At 35.7% G+C, this 26727-nt stretch overlaps 2 protein-coding genes across 11 annotated transcripts; one reads left to right on the plus strand and one right to left on the minus strand.

Annotated features, from left to right (window-relative positions):
* The first annotated feature begins 880 nt into the window (after positions 1–880).
* On the plus strand, positions 881–8881 carry gyg1a (glycogenin 1a). Its single transcript, NM_213510.1, is given in 7 exon segments — positions 881–948; positions 3113–3248; positions 3599–3773; positions 3850–4012; positions 5363–5489; positions 6602–6818; positions 7198–8881. Coding segments are annotated over 7 exon segments (990 nt in total). The 5' UTR covers positions 881–941; the 3' UTR covers positions 7363–8881.
* On the minus strand, positions 8102–26045 carry hltf (helicase-like transcription factor). 10 transcript variants are annotated; one of them, XM_009298553.4, is made up of 25 exons: positions 25891–26045; positions 25607–25660; positions 25286–25443; positions 23184–23350; positions 22907–23034; positions 22739–22821; positions 21304–21375; positions 21040–21231; positions 20887–20961; positions 20739–20787; positions 20538–20639; positions 20092–20130; positions 19926–20018; positions 19757–19836; positions 19489–19632; positions 18377–18515; positions 16652–16787; positions 16385–16564; positions 16194–16306; positions 14042–14223; positions 13849–13968; positions 11606–11718; positions 11344–11524; positions 11143–11223; positions 8102–8305 (listed from the first exon to the last, which is right to left on the minus strand). In XM_009298553.4, exons 2-25 carry the CDS (start codon positions 25656–25658, stop codon positions 8159–8161), a joined length of 2826 nt encoding a protein of 941 aa, XP_009296828.1. In that variant the 5' UTR covers positions 25659–25660; positions 25891–26045; the 3' UTR covers positions 8102–8158. The 10 variants fall into 10 exon arrangements, with proteins under 10 accessions (XP_009296828.1, XP_693071.2, XP_073782066.1 ...); XM_687979.8 differs by having other exon boundaries at positions 19926–20021; XM_073925965.1 differs by having other exon boundaries at positions 25607–25703.
* Positions 26046–26727: the final 682 nt, after the last annotated feature.

A 26727-nucleotide genomic window follows, 5' to 3' on the forward strand; every position in this document is an offset into this window, starting at 1 on the left:
TTCTTGCATTATCATTACTGTATGAGCCTTCGTGATTCTTATTGACATCAGTCTTTTCAACAATTCTACTGCCTCTTTTTTTGTCATATAGTATCATTAAAATGTTTCAAATATATTTAAAAGAGTCTAACATTATAAATATTTTCCACATTCTTTACTGTTATAATTCATGATGAACTCCTTAAACTGGTCAAATGACACACTTGGTTTGCTTAAAATAAAAGCTGCTTTGTTATATTTTGTAACTTTGCATTTGTTAAAGTATAATCAAATGTATTCCTCAAAAATATGAAGCAGATTAAAATGTTTGGACTGATGATTATTTAAAAAAGATACTTCATAAGAAACATATATATATATATATCTTATACCATTGCCACTCATATTCCAAAAAGGCTGTAATTATTTTGAACTGTAAAATCATTTTTCTCTATATAATGTCCAGTAGTGGGAATGAAAATATATAGATGTGCTAAGTAGTGTCTTTTAACACCAAATCATCAATGAAATGAGATGATTTGTTACACAAATGAGGAGGTGTATTTGAAGAGTTTAAAATAGATAACTCAGTTTTTATTTGTTTTTATAAATACTTTTAGCGGGCATAAAAAGTTAATTAGCAAACAACAACAAAAAAACTAAATTAATAATCAATAAATAATATTAGTTTTCATTTGAACATTACAACTTTTTAATTGTCGAATTATATTTTAAAGGTATTTTTATTCCATAATTATTTCATTAATTCCATGCAATAAATGTGAGTTTTGTACCAAAAAAACCTTCGTCATGAAGTGAGGGGGGCGTGTCTGTTGTCAGCTGTCACGTGACCGTGCAAAGTCATGTCACTATAAATCCACTGACAGAGCACGTCCACTTTCTCTCCCAGCGTTTCAAGCCGAGGCCTCCTATTCGGTTCGGTTTGACGGTTTACGTGAGCCATGGCAGGTAAGCAATGTCATCAACGTCGCATGTTGTTTGTGTTTCAGAAATTAAAAACATCTTAAACTGCTGCGTTTGCGTAGCTGCAGTCGGTCTCGAGCACGCGCTGCTCCGAAGGTCGCTGGACGCGCTGGATGTTACAGCTGACATTTAATTTCGGCGTTGTGTAGACTCTGCCGTCGTGTAATATGTTGTGATACTAATTGTTTAGCGGCTGCTCTGTGGTTTAACTGGGCCTAGTCTTCTCTCACATGCGGAGCAACTGTTTGATGTGCTGTTTACAGTACCGTTTAGTGGCCTTGCATTGAGGAAGAGCTGCCGTTAGTTTGTCACTTCATCCCGGTGTAGTGGCGTTGAGTGCGGCGGTGCAGCCGAGAATCGGTTTGGCACAAACGCGTCTTCTTTTCAGCTGTGTTCAGTTACATTGATTTACATTTTACTACACTAGTGTGTTAGATTTAAAATGGCTTCAAACATTTGCTAATGGTCATTGGACCACATAACAGAAGTTAACAGTTTTTAAACCTCACTAGAAGTTGTAATGCCTTCTAGGCTCCATCTATTATTTTGTATTTTTTGAAATTTTGCTATTTTGTGATCGAGGTTTAATGAAATGCATGTTTATCTGAATAGTATGTATCTGATATGTATTAAGTTAATTGGCTTGAATTTCCTTAAGGAAGCTAATGTGCTTTCCTAATTGTTAAATAACACTTTTTCCCCCCCCCCCCCCCCCCATATACACACATCCCTGGAATTGTTAGGTTCGTGTTGGCTGTTTTGTTGCAAGATTTATGGAATTTCAAATTGCCCTAGCAGCAGCAGCATAATTTTCAAAAAGCTCCTGGAAATAACTTTTTTTTTTTTTTTTTTTTTTTTTTTTTTTTTTTTTTTTTTTTTTTTACTCTGATCTGGCAGCTTTTAAAGTCGCTATATATTAAGTAATTTTTTAAGAGGAAATTAGTCAGCATCCCTACAGGTACAGAGTTTAACGCAAGGTCTAGCAGAACACATGTGATGCTAGCTGCTCATTCAGTAATGTTTTTAGTACACCATATTTGCTTGTGCTTCATTGTTTGGTATAGCTGTAGGAATATCTAAACGCACAAGGTGCTCAATTTTCTGCCAAGGCGTATGTTTTAAGTTGTTACAATTTAACAAACTTGACCTGCCTTAAGCAGCATCACCTAAAAATTATTAGTTTTAGGTCTTTGTGCCTCAGCCATAGTTACACTGGTATGAGTATCTAAATTTGCAGTGTATTTCAGCAGATGATTGGATTAAGCTAATATCATACAGCAAGATAAAGGCATTGGGTAACACAAACACTTAGCTTTTGTTAAATTTAAAACAAATTAAAGAAATTGTGCTCCACATGAAAGCTTGGCTGATTTAGTTGAGGTTTATTTATTTTTGTTTTAGCATTAAGGAAAATACTCGGTCACTCAGTGAAATTGCTGATGCATTCACCAATGCACCACTAGGTCTAGAGTAATAAAATCAAGAAGTTTGCAATTTGTGTTCCACTTGCAACATGTCTAACTTGTTGATGACAGTAATTGCAAGCTGATCATGGCCAGAGTCTTCAAGTAAAATAAAATTTCATTGTCAACACAGTTTGGCATTGACAAGTATAGTATTCAATAAAATTACTATACATTTGAGAATATTTGATTGTGACCTAAAGCTACATCTGAATAAACTTGCATCAGATGTCATGCGTATTTGTGAAGGGTGATTAATGCTGGCATCACCTATGGTTCATTTGGCAATGTTCAAAATTTGCCACTTCAGCACATGGTCAAGTTAAGTCTTAGCAAAATTTAACTTTTGCCCCCCACTGCTTACCATCTACAGCATTGCTCATCTGAGATTGCAACAATTGGTTAATGACAATTTGCTTTTTAAATTGTCAGCAGAAATTTGAAGGTCTTGACCTTTGCAGAAGGTGACAATTTTGATTAACATCCACACTTTTATTAGTCTGGAAAAATATAATCCTCTGGGTTAAACGAATTAAAGTTCCAGTACTGTTATAAAAATCACCCCTCTTAGGGTGACAAATGGCTGGGCTAAAATGTTTGATAAAATATTTTCATCTATGGTATAAAGATTCTACAGATATTAAAATCATTGATAATGATAATGGTGTGTTTGTATGCTATTGCAGACCAGGCTTTTGTCACCCTTGCTACAACTGACAAGTATGCCAAAGGAGCAATGGTACTTGGCAAGTCTTTGAGGAACCACAACACATCGAAGAAACTAGTGGCCTTGATTGGCCCCCATGTCTCTGAACCCTCCAGGTAAAGTGTTTTTGAAGCACGGCAAATTACAGTAGTTTTCAGTTGTAGTACTGGCGTTGATGAAGGTCAATAGTCAAAATGTAGCACTTAGTATTGTTTCTCGACCATGTTCATGGAGGACCACTAGCTCTGCACATTTTCAATCCCTCCATAACCAGACACTCCTGATTCAGATCATTAGCAGAGACTGAGAGACCTGTGATGGAGATGGACAAAAGAGGCCTTCCAAACATGCAGTGTTAGTGGTCCTCCAGGAACGTGGTTGAATTGTTTGGTTGGTTTGTTTTCTATGCTACAGAGTGTGATCTATAGATCAATCAGTCTGACTTTGCTCTGTGTGCTCATTGTAGAGCAGTGCTTCATAAAATCTATGATGAAGTCAGGCTGGTGGATGTGCTGGACAGTCGGGATGCTGCACACTTGGCCATGATGAAGAGACCTGACCTGGGTGTCACATTCACCAAACTCCACTGCTGGACTCTTACAGATTACTCCAAATGTGTCTTTATGGATGCAGATACTCTAGTGAGTGCCTTCAGTGTTGGTTGTAATGGCTTTGTGATCTTTTACAGATTTTCATTAATATGTTTGATTTCTCCAGGTTTTGTCTAACATTGATGAATTATTTGAGAGAGAGGAGCTTTCTGCTGCACCAGATCCTGGCTGGCCTGATTGCTTCAACTCTGGTGTGTTTGTCTTCCGCCCCTCCAATGAGACCTATGGGAAACTCATCACCGCCTGTTCAGAGGGTGGCAGCTTTGATGGCAAGTGACCTTTTTTAGATTTGGTAAAGAAGCTATGGGTGGAGCTTCTTAAATTTTGGGTTTGCAAAACTGGGTTGCATAATGATCCCCCCCCCCCGGGCTGTGAAAATTACACAAACTTGCTGGTGCTCAACATGGCAATGACTAAGTTCTTTATTAGTCCTGTAGCCTGAGCACAAGGTGGCTCTGTGATATCCCTTTTTTTTTTTTTTTTTGTGGGGTGCACCACTATACCCCAGGGAGTTTATTCCTGGGAATAAAGTAAACAAAGGCTTCTTAAATGAGACCACTCCTAGTACCTTGTAAATTCACTTTTGCTTTCAATTTGATTTCTGTAGTTTTTTATTTATTTTTATTAAATCTTCTAAACTTGCATGGGAGTGAGAAGTGTTCAAACACAGGTGATCACAAGATTCATTTAAAAGAGAATTAATACCAGGAGGAACCCATAATACCACCTGTGATCATATATACATAATTTTTTTTTCCCTCAATTGAAATTAAGACATTTTAATGGAATCAATTACATTCTTAATCCATATAAAGTAATTTTTTTACACCAAAACTTATTATTTATTTATTAAATTTAAATATGGTTTGCCTTCATATTTGGTGTGCTTTTATGCATGTTAAATTGCTGTATTTATATGGTGCTCTAAAATCCATGAAATTTGGCAACACTGTGTACTAACCGCAAATAGTTTCTATTAAAAGAAAAGTCTCATAATGAAGCGAAGGCCTTGAGCTTGCCCTTCATCATACTCCCTGATCACAATCAAAGTGCTATTCAATCAAACCCCAAGCTAGTTTTATTGCTAGTTTGGAGTAGAGCTATAAGCCAGCTCTGATACTTAAAACATCTGGTCCAAGACAATGAATTGCAAACATCTGGACAGTTGTGACTGTTCTTTGCTTGGTGAACCTGCTTTGGCACAAAACCTGGTGAATCCAACATGTTTGTGCAACTCATTGTCATTGTTTTTTTTTCAAGCTAGGCTTTGGCTCTGACTTTGAACAGCACTCAATGCCTTGATGCAAAAGTCTTGTTGTATAGGTGCTTTTTCCACATGTAACAAGCCTTCTATTCACTGATATCTATCTGAGGTCAGCTGAACCCAGGTCAGTTGTCTTTGCTCGCATGCTCTTTTTGAAGCAAGGGTTAAGGTTAAACAAACAGCAAAACAAGTGTATCCCGAAGCAATGTTGTATGCATTCCCTTCACCAAACCCTCAGTTTGCTCAACCTCTGATTACTTCAACCCTCTGTAAATATTTTTCATAGCACAGCAGAGCACCAGAAACATCTCAACCGGAGGACTATTTCTCAGTTTGTTTTTGATGTTTTCATCAGGTGGGGATCAGGGTGTCCTCAACAGCTTCTTCAGTGATTGGGCAACAGCAGACATTTCAAAACACCTTCCGTTCATCTACAACCTCAGCAGCATCGCCATCTATACTTATCTCCCAGCATTCAAGCAGTAAGAGAAATGTTAACATGCCAGATTCAGTTTTGTGCTGTTGATTCCTCATGGAATTGATACTAATTCTCATTTTGTTTTGTAATTGTGGACCGCAATTTCAATGCAGTCAACTCCTGTAATTTGTGATTTTTAATTTTGTGCAGGCTGATGTGCTTCTTTGGGGGGGAAAAAATTAACTAAAACAGGTCTTTAGGCTCTAAAAGCGTTCAGTACTTGAAGCTTTTCAGTGCAGTTTAAATGGTTCTATAATTCATTCTAGCAAAAAAAAAAAAAGGCTTTTCAATTTTTAAACTATAGTATCTGTTGTGGTTGGGGGGAAAAGTTTTTTTATAGAACCATTCAGCAAACAAGTTAATCACATTTACACTTAACACATGGTTCCAAAGTTGGGGCAGAACTTGAGTGTTTCAGAGCAAGTGTTTTTAGGATTTAGTTCCTGATTTAATTGGTTTAAGTTATTGATTCACAACTTAACGCAGTCACTTGATTCATTAAACATAGCTGATTCATTTAGAAATGAAGTATTTGGTTCATGTCTGCGACATTTAAGGGTTTGTCAAATTTATCCATAAATGGCCTAATTTGGACGAGGAGTCTGCACAAATACAATCATTTTTATTTGTATAGTTGTTTTGTCACATTTTTCATTAATGTTGTAAATGCTAGTTTGTAAATATTTGTTGTCTGCATCATAAAAGGTGCCAAGGTCAAATGAAAGCCTGTTTGTGTTGCTACGTTGTAACAAGAGCTGAAAACGGCACCAGAAATCTTTTCTGTTCTTTGCTTTGCACTGCAACTTCCTCCCAATCCAAAATAGAGGGGGCTATTTTAGGGTCTTTACACAGCCTAAATGTCATTTTGAATAGTTTGCTACATGATCTATTTTCCATTACCAACATGTGAGCTTAGTCAAGCTCTGATTTAGATGTACTTTTTATTGGAAGTTTTTAGGATGCCATCAAATGCCCAAAACACAATACAATTTAAGGGAGTATCAAATTTGACCCATTTGGCTGATCTCTCTTTAGAACTTCCGATTGGCCAGTGTTTGGATTTTCTAAATCATTGTAATTTTGGCGGAACGATCTGATCATTCCTTGTTCCTCTAGATACGGCCATGATGCCAAGGTAGTTCATTTCCTTGGCAAAGTCAAACCATGGGATTACAGTTTTGACACCGCAAGCAAAACTGTCAAGGGACAGTCCCATGATGCTGATATGCACCCCAACTACCTGCTGCAGTGGTGGGAGCTGTTCAGTTCTTCAGTGTTGGCTCTCATGAAGGAGGAGTACGGGGACCAACCCTTCTATTCTGGTTGCACAGAGGTGAGCAGAGCTTTCACGGCTCCACACTGAAACGGCATAGAGGCAAAATGTGGAAATGAGGACTATGACTAGTTCTGTCTTGTGTAAGGATTTCTTATACAAGAAAAAAGAATTAGAATTATTTATTTTTAAATGCACACTGTTGCATATATTTTATTTGGGGTGAAAAACCATACAGTGAACTTGGCTAGTACATTAAGAGATATTTGCAGTTTATACATGTAATATGAATTTTTTTAATTGCTTAGTTTATTTGGTGCAATGTTTTTATTTAATTTTTTTTTATTAATGTAAATGCTGCTAGTACGACAGACAAGGTTGCAAAGAATTCGAATTCCACAGTTTCTGATATTTGCTTTGATTTGATTTGCCCCCTCAGGGTGATATCCATGTTGACGTGGGTCAGATGCACTTATCCCATCCCCCTTCACCTCCGATGTCGTCTCAGGAGCGGAAGCAGAAGTGGGAACAGGGTCAAGCGGACTACATGGGAATGGACTCTTTTGACAACATAGAGAAAAAGCTAGATTCCTTCCTTAAGTGAGATGTAGACAATCAGATCTAGTTTTGTACTGGAGTATGTATGTACAGTCCATAAAACATTTGGAGAAAGAAATTATTGTGCATTTTGATTTTTCTACCGTCCAAATCATCTATGCAGCCCTATGCACTTAACCTCTACCACACTGTGGTCTGTTTGCACCAGACATTGACACAATGTTTCTGATCTCGCTGAACAATACACTACTGTTATCTTTCTCTTGTTCATCATGCCATAACATGATTATGGTCTCACAACATTCAGGTCTTACCTCCTTTTTATTTGCCTTTATTTTTTTTTCCCTCAATGTTTCTGATCTTTCAAAAACAAAGCAAACAATATAATTCCTTTTTTTTTTTTTTTTTTTTTTACGTCCCAAATATAAATTGGGCAACCAAAACTGTTCACTTATCTTCTGGCCACCTTTGCAAAGACCTTGTTTACAAAACAACTAGTGTGCTGCAAACTTGCTTAACTGATAACTCTGATACACATCAGCAACTCTCTTATTGTGTGATTCTAAGATCACTCTGCATGCTCACTCCTGTACCAGTGACCAGTGGGTTTTTCTACACCTGGTTACAGCTAATAGTAATATTGTAGTTGACTGTAACCTTCTTGTTACTTTCCCCCACACTTGTAACATCTGAAATTAATAATCTACCAAAAAGAGACCCATAAACTCAGATAATCCTGTTGACAAACTGCATATAAAGTAGTGTTAAAAAAAAAAACAAAAGTCTTTTTCAAAGGATTTGCTTTAATAAACAACTGAACTTCACTAGTGTTCGCAGGAAAACTAAAGCTCCATGAGTGCTCGAATATCATCTATCCGGGCCTGTTTTGCATCCTGTGAGTTTTTCACTCCAAAAGCTTTATCCACCAGCTCCTGCTTCTTTTTCTGAATCTTCACCATGTTCTCCTCCACTGAGTCCTTCACGATAAACTAAACAACAGAAAACAGGAAAGTTTCATTTTAAAATGACGTGGCTTAAGTTGAACAGTATATGGTCTGATATAACTAATGCTGACTTTTTAACTGTAAATGACAAACTATGGCTGATTGACTAAAACCTTAATTTCCTAAGTAGAGCTACATATAAGCTCTTAATGACAGCAATCATCTGCTGTTTAATTTCTGTTCATGTCATCTTAAGGGAAAACACTGTGACAAATCAGCTGGATGTTTGACTGTTGTAATCAGGACGCACATCAGTACTTGATTTAAAACACCTGAAAGTATTGCTGAACACGCCTACTTTGAATGGGAGACCATTATTTATTTTTATATATCAGTCTGGTTGCCATAAATTCTTTTGTTGCACTGGTGGATTTGGCTGTAAGCAATAATTTGTATTTGAAGTATTTTATATTTTAAAATGATTTGTCCTTCGATCTCCTTTTACCTCAAACCCACTGGCAGTCATCAATTGTCCTATATTGTGTAGACATTGATGTCACAGAATGAGCTTTTCTCCCATGTTGCAGTGTACGATTTCAATAAAGAAGCATTTTCCCCTCACTTTGGCAGCAATGTGGTGTGTGTGTGTGATATTTTTTACATGACTCTGGCATACCTAATTCTGATTGATCAATTTGATTGGTTCTGATTCACAAACTAACAGGCTCATGCAAGTGCTGTGAATCAACTTGATCATTAGTCAACACATTCATATCCACTTTTAGTTGTTAGTGTAGGTTGCATGCAGCCGTTTCTTTCGGCTTTATATTTAATTCATAATTCATTTACGTTTAGATTATTGTAATTATTACAGCCCAGATCAATGCTTTTGCGTCTAATTGTTTAGTTTGTTGCAAGTAGCTGTGTAATAACTGGGATAATGTACATCTAGGCGGTTGTTTTTTTTTTTCAGAAAAAAAGCCCTTCATTTTTTTTGCTTTGTGTCAGGCTGCTTATAATCCTGTGAGAACAATTGTCTAGATATACAATATTCCTTACCCCGGATTCATACACGTTTACTACTAAAATTTTGTGACTTTTCCAGAACTTTAAAGTACATTTACATAGTAAATATTCTAATTTGTTTTTATATCCATGTAAACTTGATTTAGATAATGTTTATGCAGCACCAAGTTTTTGGCCAAGAACAGAAAAGTAAAGACAACTAACCTATATTCAAGTTGAGGCTAACAATATATTGTTTCAGCATTGATATTGCAATGTGTGCATCCGCAATAGTCACATCGCAGGATATGTAATGTTGAGATTATAGTTTAATCATAGTGGAGTAAAAAAAAAAAAATTTTTCCTTTCACTTGTTACAAACATTTAGTTTTTTTTTTTTCTTTTTTAAATGAACACAAAAAGAATATAATGGAATAATTCCAATAGTATTGAAACAAGTAAAGTGTGAGTAAACACTGAGTACATTTGAATCTTTGAGTAAACTATCCCTGTGACAGAGTGAACATTTCAATATTTCAAATGTTAAAACATCCAACCACAATTTTTTTTGTAACTTTAATAAATATTACATTATATACAGTGAAGATCATACAATGTTGATTATTCAATTTCTGTACTGGAATATTGAATAGCTGAAAAGTATAATTCACTTTTATGTTTACTATACTTTATTTATCTATGCTTGTATTTATTTGTTATATATTGTTCAAATCACTCCTCTTCAAAATCCCCCCAATCAATCCACCTAAACCTGTTAAATCATTTGGTGAAAGTGTATACACATCGCAATATACAGTATATCACAGAAATACAAAATACTGTAATGTCAGATTTTATCAAAGTTGCGCAGCCCTAATTCAACCATGCAGATATTTGTTCAACTAATTTCCATAATTTTTCCAAATTTTTTTTTTTTTTTTTTTAATTTTTCAAAACTTTTCCAGGCCTGGAAAATTTCATGTCAAAATTCCATGACTTTTCCAGGTCTTCCATGTTCCGTATGAACCCTGCTTACATGACAACTGATGACACAAGCCTGCTGTATAGTGTGAGCACCACAGTGAAGAGAATGTAGTTTTGTCACTAGAATCCTGTACTATGAGAAAAGTCTATGAAAGTTTGACCCTTTATAGGTAACTCTTTGACAAGTTAATAGGGGTCATTACAATACTTTTCAACTTTAATGTTTTTTTTTTTTTGTAAATAATATTGTAATCAATGTCAGTGAAGTTACCATATATTAGCAGGATACAGGTTAAATTGACGTATTGGCACACTGGCTTACTCAATGTGTTCATGGTTATATGCAACACATTCTTAAAGAGATGTTTCAACACTCCAAAATAATGAAATTATCATTGTCATTCCAAACCTGTTGCTTCATTTTATTCCTTCGAACACAAACTAATTGACTGAGAATTCTTACTCGATGTTTTTCCCCCAGTACAAGTCAATACTCAACTAAAGTATAGTCATCAATATTCATTTTAATATCCTCTGTTTTGAAAATGTAAAGTCCTACAGGTTTGGCATAACATGAGGATGAGTAAATGATGATACATTTTCATTTTTAGGTGGACGATTCCTTCAATACCATGACAGGAAACATCACACACTGTAAATATGTGTCAGTTTTCCCAAGTTGTAAACCTTTGATCAAAATTTTTACCAACAACTGCTAAGAATAAAACTAGTAGTCATTGACTAAAAAGTAAGCCATTAACGTCATGCTCTGTTACATTTGTCAGCACTTCTGTTTACCACTGAGAAAAACGCCAGACGCGTAATAATAGCCATTGGAATCAGCCGCTAACATTCCTCTGAGCGCCTGCCACAGCAGAAATCAAAGAGCGTACCTTAGTGATCACCACATCTCTGCTCTGGCCCAGTCTATGACATCTGTCGACACACTGATCTTCAGCCGCAGGATTCCAGGCCTGAACAAACAGCACATTACATCATGAACAAATCAGCTCTTTGACATCCTAAGCCTCAATTCATTGCTCATTATAGATGTGTGAACACACTCAAACATTACTGGCTATCCCAGCACTCACAGGGTCCATCACGAAGACTTGGGAGGCTGCGGTCAGATTAAGCCCAACGCCTCCAGCTTTGAGTGATAGTAACATTATTGTGGGGCTTCCTGGAGTGGAGTCTTGAAAGTCCTCGATGGCCTTTGCTCTGGCCCTCTGGATCAGAGAGCCGTCCAGGCGAGTGAAAGAGAAGCCATATTCCCTGCAGACACAAGCAGCATCAACACAGTCATGGCTGATTTCAGGCTGTAGTTTACCTTAATCTCCAGGATGAAGACTGTACCTTAAGGCGACTTCAAGGACATCTAAAAACCCGGTGAACTGAGAGACCACCATACTCTTGACAGTGGGATCTTCATTGCGGAGTTTCAACAGGTTGCTCATCAAAGCGAGCGCCTGCAAAAAGGAAAGTAAAGTTCTGAAACATGGCTACTCATAATGACAACAAGACAATTTATATATATATATATATATATATATATATATATATATATATATATACACATACAGTTGAAGTCAATTATAAGTGCCTCCCTGAATTATTAGCCCCCCGTTTATTTTCCCCCCAATTTCTGTTTAACTGAGCAGATTTTTTTCAACACATTTCTAAACATAATAGTTTAATAACTAATTTCTAATAACAGATTTATTTTATCTTTGCCATGATAACAGTAAAATATATTTGACTGGATATTTTTTAAGACACTTCTATACAGCTTAAAGTAACATTTAAAGGCTTAATTAGGTTAACTATGCAGGTTAGGATAATTAGGCAAGTTATTGTATATCAATGGTTTGTTCTGTAGACTATTGAGAAAAAAAATTAAAGGGGCTAATAATTTTTGCCCTAAAATGTTTTAAAAAAATTAAAAACTGCAGTTATTCTAGCCGAAATAAAACAAATAAGACTTTCTCCAGAGGAAAAAATAATATCCGACACACTGAGAAAATTTACTTGCCTTGTTAAACATTATTTGGGAAATATAAAAAAAAAATTAAGGGGGTTTAATAATTCTGATTTCAACTGTACAAGTACACACACACACACACACACTTTATTAGGTACACCTTACTAGTACCAGGTTGGACCCCTTTTGCCTTCAGAACAGCCTTAATTCTTTGTGGCGTAGATTCAACAAGGTGCTGAAAATATTCCTCTGATATTCCTTGCTCTTTTGGTCCATATTGACTTGATAGCAACACGCAGTTACTGCAGATTTGTTGGGTGTCCGACCATGAAGCGAATCTCCCGTTCCACCACATCCCAAAGGTGCTCTATTGAGAACTGGTGACTGTGGAGGCCATTTGAGTACTGTGAAGAAACCAGTTTGAGATTTTTCACACTTTATATATGGTGCGTTATCCTGCTGGAAGTAGCTATCAGAAGATTGGTACACTGTGGTCATAGAGGCATGGACATGGTCAGTAACAATACTCAGGTAGGCTGTGGCGTTGACACGATGCTCAGTTGGTACTAATGGGCCCAAAGTGTGCCAAGAAAATATCCCCCACACCATTACACCACCAGCCTGAACTGTTGATACAAGGCAGGATGGATCCGTGCTTTCATGTTGTTGACACCTAATTCTGACCCTACCATCCGAATGTCACAGCAGCAATCAAGACTCATCAGACCAGGCAACGTTTTTCCAATCTTCTTTTATCCAATTTTGGTGAGCCTGTGTGAATTGTAGCCTCAGTTTTCTGTTCTAAGCTGACAGGAGAGGCACCTGATGTGGTCTTCTGCTGCTGTAGCCCATCCGCCTCAAGGTTGGACATGTTGTGAGTTCAGAGATGCTCTTCTGCATACCTCGGTTGTAACGAGTGGTTACTTGAATTACTGTTTGCTTTCTATCAGCTCAAACCAGTCTGATCATTCTCCTTTGACCTCTAGCATCAACAAGGCATTTGCGCCCACAGAACTGCCGCTCAATTGACATTTTCTCTTTTTAGACCATTCTGTGTAAACCCTTGAGATGGTTGTGTCTGAAAATCCAAGTAGATCATCAGTTTCTGAAATACTCAGACCAACCCGTTTGGCATCAACAGCCATGCCACGTTCAAAATCACTTTTCTTACCATTGCTAATACTCGGTTTGAACTGCAGCAGATCGTCTTGACCATGTCTATATGCCTAAAATTCATTGAGTTGCTGCCATGTGATTGGCTGATTAGAAATTTGCGTTAATGAGAAGTTGGACAGGTGTACCTAATAAAGTGGCCGGTGAGTGTCGTAGAAAATAAATTTGCCACCTTCAAGTTTGTGAAGACAAAGCAAAGTACTATACATTTACGAATAGAAGTATACATTTTCACTTGCCTTGCATTATGATTCAGAGTAGAACATATTTTTGGGCATCACAACAACTTTTCCTCCTGTCCTTTTAACAATAATAAAGTTTTATCCTTGTTTTTATATCTTCAAAAATCATCCCTCCATAAATTTACAAAAAATTTATTTCAAGCAATCCCAACAACAAAAAAGAGTTAAGAGATCAGATAAATATTGACAAAAGTTGAGTTTACTTTGGAGCTGGATCTCCAGTTTTCTCCAGTGTCTGACCGAGTCTCCGCTTGTTCTCCAGGATACTCCACTAGTTCTTTGGTCTTGATCTGAGCTCGACACAGAGGACACTTGGCCTGCTCCTAAAAGACACAAACCATATAAAACACAGGAGAAGTCTTCAGAAAAGCTCAGAGATGATGAAGCAGTGCTGACCTTCTCCGAGCGGATGACCTCACAGATGCAGGGTCTGCAGAACACATGAGCACAGTAGGTGATGACGGGCTGACGGAGGGAGTCCAGACAGATGGCACACTCCTCATCTGAGCCCGAGTTCAGCACTAATGTGATCTTCTGGATCAGACGCTCCCGCAGCTCACTAGGCGTCCCAGGAACATCTAATGCACATTTAAAGCATTTGATTGAATAAAGATGGGGTTTTTAACCACTATGCACATGCAGCGGTAGTAGTAGTAGTTTTCTAAACAGTTGTGTTGTAAAGTTTGAAATGTTAACAATTCTTTTTACTAATAATGTTTGTTAAATGTTATTTAAACATTACTACAATGTTGTTTTGTCTTATGTAAAAGTACTTGTATGGTCTGTCTTAGGGTATGTCTATAGTTTAAGCATTTTTAGTATATCTATAGTTAGTAGTTAGTGCACTTACTCTTACATGCAGTTTTGTCCATATTTAAGATATTAATCGGAATCTAAATATCAGAATTGGAGAGCTTTATTGCCAGGTATGTTTACACATATGAACAGCTTTGTGTTCGTGACAGAGCATCTACTGCACAACAGAATTACAGAGACAGGACAAAAAACAAATAATTAATATATTTAAAAAATAGAAGCAAGTAGTGAATGCAAATATACAAATTGTGCATATACAAGTGTATGTACAGATATATTTCAATATACAACATTATATGTGCAGCTGTAATGTGCAAACTGGCATGTAAAATATGTTTAATAAATATAAGTGTACATGTGTATAAAAAGTAGTGATGTTTGTTTCACAATTATCTATCATGTCAATTATTAACTATCATAATGTGTTCATAAGATGGATTGCCTAAGGGAAGAAACTGCGGGAAGAAATTGTTTCTTTTAATATGATTTTAACTGAAAACAATCTACAGTATTTTCCAAAACATACATCACATCTGAATACTATTTACAATACCAAAATTGCATTATGCCAATATTTTTAAAACATATATTTTTAATTCCCTGAATGGACTTTAACTCACTAAAATTTGAGTTTATATCTCACAATTCTATATCACAATTCTCACAAGTCTTATATGACAATTCTGCCATTATTGATCTGGATAAAGTTATCTATGGGTTTTACACACGGATGTACAGTATGCATGCTTGAAAATGCAGGAATAACTTTGAGGAAAAAAAATGCCCTTTTCTCTTTTTTTGTCAAAAGATTTGAGAGTTTTTGATCAAATTTATTTAAAAGCAGAGGTTTGGTTCTTCATTTAGATATTTAGCAGAAAATAATCAGAGGATGATTTAGGTAAAAATCATCAAAACACTGGCGGTGGCTGGTACCTCAAAAAATATTAGTAAGGAAAAAGTTAACAACTATTAAATCCACAATTTTATATATATATATACATATATATACATATATATATATATATATATATATATATATATATATATATACGCACGCACGCACGCACGCACGCACGCACGCACGCACGCACGCACGCACGCACGCACGCACGCACGCACGCACGCACGCACACACACACACACACACACACACACACACACACACACACACACATACAATTAGTAAATAACAATTCTGAGAACAAAGTATGAAGGTCTGAACTGCAGGATATCAATTTAACAACAAATCATATTAATATAAGAATATTCAGAACAGAAAATAAATGAAAATAATACAAGTCTATCTACAGGTGTATGTGAAATGTGCCATGCAAAGTGTCATTCGGCACAAATGTGCATTTGTGAAAATGTTTTGCTTATGTGTTGTTTCCTGTCTAATATCACCGCTGGCTTGCATGGTTTAGGACTTACGGAGCTGCACCTCAATGGATTTGTTCTACAGTATTTGCACTTTTTAGCAGTGAATATTAAACCACACTGAACTAAACTGAACTTCAACTCTGAAAACTGGACTAACATAGTTTTTAATTTACTTAATCTTCTGTGTTAAGCTGCTATCTACATTGTAAAAGCGCTATAGAAATAAAGATGAATTGAATTATATCACTTTAATATATAAAATACAGCACATTTCATATATTAATGAGATGGACATAATGTTGGGAAAACATGGACAACTGAAAGCAATCAGTGGCTAATCTTTCCTTCATACCTGCCGCTGTGTAATTGCCCACCAGACTGGGGTGGCAGCAGCACTGTCTCAGACGCATCAAGATGGTCAACACATCAGCATAGTTTGCCATGAACGTTCCCTCTTGGAAATATCTGTGAAGACACAATTTTCAGACTTTAAACATGCTCTAATGTTAAAGATTTTAGAAGCTGTAACAAAACTACACACACCTGCCGACGATATTCTTGCCCTCCCCCTTGACTCGTTCATACTTTTCCCTCTCCATCCCAGAAAGAGTTACATACTGCACAAACACTCTCCGCTCTGGTAGCTGAACCAACGTCCGTCCGCCCACTTTACTGTTCTTAGTGCGTCTCAGTGTGATGCCCTTCACCAGCGCTTGCAAGTTCCTGATAACACATTCAAATGCTAGAGGAGTTCATTCAGTTTGAGAGATTGGTAACATGTTATTTTGGATGCAGCATTTATGAACATACTTCAGCCCAACTCTGTCTCCCATGGTCACAGGCCTCTGAATGATTCTGCTCCACCACTCTTTCACATCAAACGGCTTCAGCTTCAAGAAAGACAGCAGCATGAACAGATCCTTCAGAGAGTTCTGAATGGGGGTTCCTGAAAGTCAAGATACAGATTAAAGAAGTGGCTGTCCAGGTGATGACCCTTCCAGGATTGGCAAATACCCTTTTAGTGTTATGATTATTAATACATTTGAATTTGTGTTTAAGAGACTAGATCAGGGGTCACCAAACTTGTTCCCGGAGGAACGGTGTACCATTCCGATAAGATGCCTACTAGAGAGCAAGACATCCTTGAAGTAGATAGGCATACTTTGTGTATGTGTTTTTTATGAGAGGAGACTTGTTGCTTAAGTAATCTTTTTAGATTTCAGATTTTGCTCTGAATTTTACGCACACATGTAAAGATTGTCTAATTTATCTACATGTATGATGCCGTTAGTAATGATATTTTAGAGGTTAATTGATGTGACTTTGAGACTGTATGAGAGCGGCCTACAAACAAACTCTGTGTGAGTGCTGAAGCTGGCTTCTGCTGTACTATTAACTGCAAATTATCTTCAGTAAACTTTCTGTGATGGATTTAATGGCTGACAGGTATTTGTCCATGTCGGGTCCTTGTGTTTCACTGTTGTTCATCTAACAATATCTAGATGGATGTCCTTCATAGGTACTAAGATTAATTATTTTTTTTCTGATTATTTACCCCCAAAAGATGTATGCGATTTATATTCTTCAGCTGACGAGGAAAACGTTTTGAGAGAAACATTTGAGGATTTTACTCCATTTAATTCAAGAGACTGCTCAACATACTCTATCAAAAATCAACATCTAGGCAGTTTTGAAGTAATCCACACAACCCCAGCTAACAAATAAGGAGCTTTGCAACTCATTTTGTTTAGAGGAAAAAACTAAACGAGTACCATCTAGTTCACAGCCTCTCAGCTGACATGAATTCTCTATATAGAGGAGTCAAAAGAACTGCCACATTGCTTACAAAGGAATCTGCAAATGTTACATAAGTACCCGTCATACTGTTGTTTTAGATGATTTTGAATTAAGAAGAAATCTCTTTGAATTACTCAACTAGAAATATTCTCATACACTAATGCAAAGATTGAGTGCATTTGGTCAAAGCACAAGACTTTTGGTTAAAGCACAACGTCCACACAAACAATGGTCTTGGTTCTTCCTTGACCTTCCCAGTCTGCATATTTTATGTGAGAGTTTGTGAACTAAACCATCACATATATATTGCAGAGCTGAAACAAGACTAGCAACTGTAGTCAAAAAGTATAACATTTAATTTTTTCAAAAAATTTGACAGCTGTGGACGTGTGTATTACTGTGACGCTGCATAAATCTGAATTTCCAACAGTCTATTCGCTGAGTTACATTCACTTGCATTAGACGGAGAAAAATACAAATTTCCCCTCGGCTGAAGAAAGTCATAAACACCTTAAATGGCATCGGACTGAGTAAATAATAATAATAATAATAATAATAATAATAATAATAATAATAATAATAATAAGGAATTTTATTATTTTTTGGTTAAAATTATTCCTTAAATAATCTGCCCTTTAGAAGCTATAAAAGGGCAAACCATGTCAATGAGGAAACTACCTAGGACTGAGACTGAGGGAGGAATCTGCCAACCTCCAGTGGTACTGTAAGTGAATGTACCTGACAGGATCCACCTGCGCTCTGACTGGAGCTCCAGTACAGCTTTGCTCTGAAGAGCGTTGGGGTTTCTGACAACGTGACCCTCATCCAGAACCACTCTCAGCCACTTCACATTATGCAAAGGACTGCTGGCTTTGTTCTGCAGAATGAGGGTTCAATTTAAAAAAGGTACATTATTAAAAAGTTGCTTATTTATTTCACCATGTCAAAAACTGGTCTTCTCTGGTCCTAAAATTCATTCCAAAAGCCAATCACCCTAAAATATTTTTTTACCCAAACCTGACATGCATGACTTCATTTTTTTTAAAGAATAACCAATGAAATTAGACACAAGTTCAACCACACTGCATTTCTATTCAAACCTGACCAGACAAAAAGGTTAGTGAAATTAATGTGTGGACAGCCTGGACACTATTGCAGCCTCATTACATTCTCTGCCAACAAGGTGGATTGTATATTGTAAATAGACACTGTGTTAAAATGTCCACTTGGAAAAAGTAAATTCACACTAACTAAGTTCATGACTGTTTAGGTGAGCCATTGAGACTGTCCCATGAACAGAAAAGAAAGTTGATTTAGCTGATAATCTGATTCTACTGAGTAGAGTTCAAAGTTTATGCATTTCTGTTCCCAATTCTTCTCCTTTTTCATCTGTACACAAGCATAAATGCATGGGTATTTAATGTTAGAAAAAATGTATAACGGCGTACAAATGAAAAAGGATGTAGTGTCTGTCAGCCTGGCATATTTGCCACAACATGCGTGTAGCTCATATTGGTTCCACAATCAAAATCAAGGCTTCTTCTTGGGACTTTTGAGGAAATCTTTACTGATCAGCAGGTCCATTATTTTACAGTACATACCATTTAGTAATATCTTATAATACACCGAGATGCAGATTCTGAAGTATCTGCCACTTTTCCACAAAGTAAAATAACATGTGAGCCTTTTAAAAATGACACATCGCTATTAGCTTTACAGTAAAAGACAACTATTTTTGTGCAAATAGCACCCTGCCAAGTATTTATGCCAAATTTTATAAGCCTCCTGTCAGTTTTCTTCAGTTACTACTACCAACAACAGAAACAGCAAGACTGTTTAAATCCACTCACCCCGAAATCAGAGGAAAGCACGTTGTATGTTGTGAGAACCACATCTTGCTCTGACAAAAGGCTGACTGATCTATTGCGCTCAGAACCATAGTACAGGTACACTTTTACTGTGACATCTGTTCGGATATGTTGCTCAAACTGGTCCTGGATTGAGATGAAGCACAAATGAGAGCAATGCGAGTTAATGATCTTTTTAAAACAAATAAAAAATGTGTGTGTGTGTGTGTGTGTGTATGTGTGTTTCAATAAGCTGATTTTAAACACTCACCAGCCAGTTGCTAAGGACAGACAGTGGACATACAATTAAAGTGGCTCTGGCCACAGAGCCCGCACTGATTTCAGATGGTACTACAACACACAAAGCAGACTGATTGCTTTACACGATCTTGAAATCTCAATAAATAATCTGAAGAAATTCTCATCAGCATTACACTCACCAGAGCTCTTCTTCACACACTTTTTTGAAGGCACAACCTGTGAGGAACTGCACTCTAGAGCGGCAGCGAATTCCACATCATCCAGCAGAACCACTGCTATGTATGTGAGAGCAAGATGAAGAAAATATATCAAGCATCAACTTACCAGAAAAAAGGAAATAAGTACCTTTCTTGGTGTTGGCAGACTTTTTCTTTGTGGTTTTTGCTATAAGAAACACAAACAAATGTGAGATGAAAATAAAATCAATGCAAATTTGAACAATAACATTTGCACAAAAGTGTCAGTGGCATGCATAAACATAAATGAACATAAATACATTTTGCAGGTCCCATAAAAACTTATGCAAAGTTAATTATAATATTGATTAAATGTTTAGGGTCAGTAAAAAAAAAAAAAAAGAGAGAGAGAAATTAACGAAAAACACATAATTTATTAAAAGTGACAAACAACTTCTACATTACTTAAAAAAATTTATGTAAATGTATATTAAATGTATTCACCAAATAAAACCAAAATATATACATAAAATAAAAAGATGCGTGTATCAAGGTTTACTAAATATATATTAGGCTTTAAATCTTTTTTTTTTTTTCAAAAATAGAGAAACCAACTTTTCTTCTGAGGTCCATTTTCCCTAACAGTGTCATCATGCAGTCTTTTTAATGGGGATAAACCCATTGATTCCTGAGATTCTTCACTGTCTACACCTTTCTCTTTAAAAAAAAAAAAAAAAAAAACATTTTAAATATAAATGAATAAAACCTAAACATTAAAACAGTTTTCTATTTCCAGATGATGGGCTACTTTCTTACCTTTGGAAGTTGCTTGCTTTCTCTTAGCAGAAGGCATGGATGGTCCTTTCTGAAAAGTGGTGTTTTTCATTACATTTTGGCCAGTCTCACAGTAATTAGTTTCATTATTTCAACAAAACATGAAGAAACATGTTTATTTGCATCTTACACATTTTTCCAGTGGCAGAGGCTTCCCGTTGTGAAAATTCGAGACTATCAAGGCAATAGTGGTGAGGGTTTTCCCCTGAAACGCAGCACAACATTTGTGACTACACAAGCAGAGCTTACCGAGCACTAAAATAACAACATTCAGTCATCTGACCAGCCCCATATCATCAGCCAAAATCCCTCCGAGCACTTTCTCTGGTCGCTTCTTCACAGCAAAGTTAGTGAGAACATTAAAGTAGAGGCCTTTGTTCTCCTCCCAAAACGGGGGCAGATCATTGCTGTTTTCACGAGAGCTCATCCACGAGAGGGCCTGCTTCTGATGGGACAGCAGAGGAGTACATACTGCCTGTACAGACAGACATCAACACATTAGTACATGACTGACAGTAAACAAAAACAACATTTAGTCCGTGCTCACCTCTGCTGGCTCCATTTCTTTCGTTTTATCCTCCATTAAATCATCAAATAGCTTGTCAAAGGCATTTTTCAGCTGATAAGATGGAACAAAATCAGGTTTTATTATTACTATTATTTTTAAAAGTATTATTATTTTAAAAGGCATAGTATGCAAGTTTTTTTTTTCTTATTAAAATATCTAATAGTGTTCTTTTGCTGACTTTTGTACTTAAGTTATCTTAAATGTTTCAAAGAACACTAAAATCCAAAGAAATAAGCAATTTTAACTAGTGACACGACCAGTGTCCTGTGTCGCCATGCTAATGACATCATAAATTCTCCCATTTCCAGTTAGGTATTTTAGAAAACAAAGAAACGACCAAAATGCTTTAATATGATCTTTGTTTTATTAGACTGCACAGAGCAGCGTTATAACACCCTAAACATATTTGTTATGATAAAACTGTGCTGCTTCCTCCCCCATGTGATCTCGGACAGAAGAACCAGAAACAGTCAGCAGTGACATCAAAGTTCTGCTGATTTTGGGCCACTTGGTACTCATCAGCAATTGCTTCTGAGCTCTTGTTTTGCTTTGAGCCTTAAGGTCTTTGCATCTGAAGTCCAAAAAAAAGTCTAAAAAAATCTGAGGATTAATGCTGAATAATTTTGAGAGTATTACAACTAAAAACTTAATATTTGAAATCAAAATAATACCTTTTTAACTTTAATGTTAACAATGCAAATTCAATTAAATCCACTTATTTGGTAAACAAAAGCAAGTCTCTCATATAATACTAAGACAAAAAATATTACTTCACAAACTGTATTGTAAATAAATTATATGAACATTTTTATATTAGTCAATAATATTACTGAAATTAATTTAAAATCTGAATAAATTTAAATTTACACAAGCAAATAAATACACTGATGGGCTAAAAATCTGCAGACTTCTGCGCACAGATTCCGTGTGGGCCTACCGAGGATTATTAACACAATTTATGGAGGCAGCGTGTAAATTTCCTTACCACAGCGTGAGGTCATTTAAAATTTCAGACTCAGTGTACAATGAACTTTAATCTGCTTCATACTACAATGATAATACTTTTTAAAATTTTTAGCTCATACATGAAAATGTTTTCTGCAGGAGTCCATTAAGATGTAATAAAGACGACAAATCTCATGATCCCATGATTTCACACTCAGTCACAGGGTCATCAAACTACACCTTTGTATGTAGTAAATATGCATTATACATACTGTGCCTTTAATGTTTGATTATTTAAACATTTTTGCTGGTACTATGTCAGTATTTGAAAGAAAGAAAGAAAGAAAGAAAGAAAGAAAGAAAGAAAGAAAGAAAGCTGAGAACCACTTATCTATATTTTACCATTCTAAAACATAAAAAAATGTATTAGCTTTTTATGACTAAAAGAAATGTGTCACAAAAAATGTACCTCTTCAGCAGACAAAGGAATGGCAGATAGTTTTGTGGATAATCCAAGAAGATCTCTTCCCAGAGATGTTTGTGAAGAACCTCCTGCAAGAACAAAAAAAAGGTCAATAGCACAAACATAAAGTGTTCAACAAAGAGCAATAACCAACAAATAAACTACTGAATGAACCTCTGAAGTCCAGATTGAAACCAAAGCCTATCATCAGATTATTCACAACCTCCCTGTTCTCCTCTTTACCCCAAAAGGTGAGAATCACTGGCATAGAGAACTTATTTTTCTCTCCGTAGGGCACAATCCTATTAAAAGATCAAATATAAAAGAAGCTGTTGCAATTGAATTACAAAAAGTCCATTTATTTAATTCATTTATTAAAAAACATTTTAAATAAACTTGAGAAATTGCTTTAAACGTGTGTAAAAAATAAAATAAAAAAACAGCACAGTACCCCTCCACCCTGGCCAGTTTGTTGTCCATAATGTAGGCCATTGCAGCTGCCAGCTCTTTCTTGATGTGCCCCACCTGACTGCCATACACATTGGCAACCATCACTGCATTTCGGTCATAGGGATTGTGCGGCTCTCTCACCAAGGATACCATCTCTCCTTTATTGACCTACGGCATGTGTCACAATCAAATATTTTTTTTTTGAAACATAATCAGTCATATTAGATTCTATGTTTTTATTTTACCCCTAGAGGGCACTCTATACTGCATGGTGAGATGGGGTACTACATAGATCACTTGTTTCTCTCAGTTGATGAAGGGGTAAGAGATATTGAGCAGGTTCAGATGTCGGGAGAATAAATTTGATATGTAAATAAAGCCATGTTGTGCTGCAACATATAATTCTGATTTTGTTTTATCAATCGTTGTAACTTTATGCAAGGGGAACCTGACACAAGATGTACTTAGCTCGATGCCAACCCTTTTATAGATGAATTAATAGTCAAATTTTAAGAAAAAAATCATGTTATGAAAAGGTTACAAAATGTTCTCAGATTAACAGGAAAGTTCACCCAGAAATTAATTCTGTCATCATTTACTCAACTTCACTTGTTCCATAGCTTGTTTGAGTTTCTTCTGTTTAATAGAAAAGATACACTGAACACTTATTAACTTTCATAGAATGCTTTGATTCTATTATGGATGTAAGTGGCTGCCTTTTTTTCAACGTTCTTAAATCTTAATTTGTGTTCATCAGAAGAAATGTACAAATTCTTAAAACCACCTAAGTAAAAGAAAAGGGTGAGGAAATGTTTATTTTTGGGTGAACTATCATTTTAATATATGTTTTTTTTTTCTGTTTCCACTTGCAGATTGTGTGGTTAATGTTAAAATAGACTGATACACTATCAAAAATAATTATATTAATTATAATTATTGCTAACTCATGGAATCTTATTGTAAAGTAGGGCTGCACAATATTAGAAAAATCTGATATTGCAATTTTCTTTTTTTTTGCAATAAATATTGCGATATGAATATTTTCTGGGGAGTCTAGCATTATTCAGGTACAGAAATTAAACAATCAAAATGCAAAAAAAATGCTTTTCTTAATTTGCTTTGTCTCATTTCTAGTCCAAATATCTAAAAATATTTAAATTAAGTAAATAATATTGTTTTGTTTTCAACTTCAGAAGAAATAATGAGTTCTTCCTCAAAACAAGACAATTATCTGCCATTGAAACCATTGAGGTGAATAAAACAATCTTATTTTCTTGCTTTAAAATGTGGATAATTTGGAAAACAAGAAACAAGACAAAAATTCTAAGTGAGAAATTTTTTTTCTTTTTTGCATAAATTACTTATAAATACAGTAATTAAATACAATTCTGTAGCTCTTGGTCAACTATAATTCAGACTCAAAATTGTATATATTGCGATGTGACTATTGCGGATGTGCACATTGCGATATCGTTGCTGAAGCGACATATTGTGCAGTTCTATTGTAACAACTACCCAAAATTCTTGCAAGCAGGAATTGTCCAAGAACAAATAAATACATTTAAAAAGTGGAATATTTGCTTTATAGACAGAACCAGACAAAATGGTGTTAACATAATAATAACAATAATATAATAACTTGTAAATAACTTGTAATAAAATGATTACATGTAAACATGTAAAGTGATAATCCTATTAAAAGCCTATTATCAAATACTGTATAATTTCATGGTAGTGGGATTATTAAATATATCAGTGTTTTTGTTTTTTTGTACAGATATCTGGACACACAAATCTGCATTGAGGTAAAGTTGGTTTTATATTTGTACATTCGAACTTTCTTCTCAGTAATATAATTTCAGAAAACTATTCTTTGCAAATTCTTAACAGGGAAATTATATTAGCAGCCAATGACTATTAAAGTCCACTGTTGACAGTCAGTTAAATGGTGCTGTTTTGAAGTCATTCTTGCATGATATTTCAGACCGAATATTCAAAGCGTTAAGTTTTCACTGCTTAAAAATGAACAAATGTACAAATATAAAACCAACTTAACCGCAACCAAATATGCTTTGATTTATTGTAAAATGCAACAATTCATACCGCTCCAGTGTAGTATCGCAAACCAACAATTAAGCCTTGAATTGAACCAAACAGAACATTCCCCTCTGCCTCCAGCTCCTGTCCTGCATCTTCTGTTAAATTGGCAAGTTCTTGTGATAAGGTCATTGTGCTGCCCACGTCCATAAAATCTATGAAAGCTAATGGTGGATGACAAACAAGAAAACGTATATTAAACTTCTGTTCAAACATAATGGGAAAAGTTTTTCAGTGTAACGTTAATTAATGTAATTTAGCATATAGTTGGGACCACTGATATGATAAATTAATATTCTCATATGTAGATATTTGTGTTTTTATCACCGTATCTTGGCGGGGTGCTGCTGGAGGCTGTTGAGCTGCTTGATGACTGCATGTCTGCAAATCACAACATAAACACCAAACTTCACTGAACCACGTCCTAACAACAAAAGCAACAGACAACAAACAATTAAAGAGCAAAGCCAATGTACCATAAAGCAGAATCAAGATACCAGTTACTTAACTTTACATATAATTCACAGTAAAACGTCTCCATTCAGCTAGAATGCCAAGCAAAGCTGTTATCGTGGATTAAGTTAAAATGATGAGCTGCAGGCCACACCCACCTCTCGAGCAAAGAGTCCTTTTCAGTAATATCTGACTGTAAATGAGGCCAACTGTAAATACTGCATGGGCGATGAATATCGCTGCGTTCACGGGTTTATTGTAGGTCAGTTATCTAATTCTGAATACAAGTCTCGCTTTCGTGACGCCAGTGAGTGGCGCGAGTGTTTTGAAACCACACGTCTATTTTCGGCGCCAGCAGTCATTCTACGTCATTGTCACATGAACCAATCAGGACCGACTGGTGGCGGTAAAACAAACTCAACAAAAGTCTTGTAAACATTGTTAATAATCTCTTTATTATTTATTGATAACATATCGCATACACAAACAAAAAAATGCTAAGTCATCTCTCACATTAATTGTTTTTTTTGTATCGATTTTTTGTATCGAACTGTTTTTTGTATCGAAAACAATATATTTATTTTTATTTACATTCGTTTATTTTGTAACATTGTTATATTCGTTTTTTTTATGAACACCTTTTATATTGTTTTGTATGTATGTTCCTCATGGTTTGTGCAATAATAATAAAAATCCCTCAAGGTTTACTCACCCGCCAAAAGAGAGAGAGAGAGAGAGAGAGAGAGAGAGAGAGAGAGAGAGAGAGAATGGCGGCGGTCGTCAATACAGAAATCCTTTGAATATTATTATTTTTTTAGTTTACTGATAATTGCACCATTTGTAAAAATGAGTGTGAAGACATTTGTCACTTGTTATTTCATACAATGTATCATCATTGTATTGGTATTGTACAGTAGCTTAAGTTCATATTACTTTTCCGATGTTAAAATGAGTTGTAATTTGCACCTCAAGGATGGTATTTGTTAATTTCGAAA

Source organism: Danio rerio, chromosome 2 (assembly GCF_049306965.1).
Source record: "Danio rerio strain Tuebingen ecotype United States chromosome 2, GRCz12tu, whole genome shotgun sequence".
Lineage (NCBI taxonomy): Eukaryota > Metazoa > Chordata > Actinopteri > Cypriniformes > Danionidae > Danio > Danio rerio.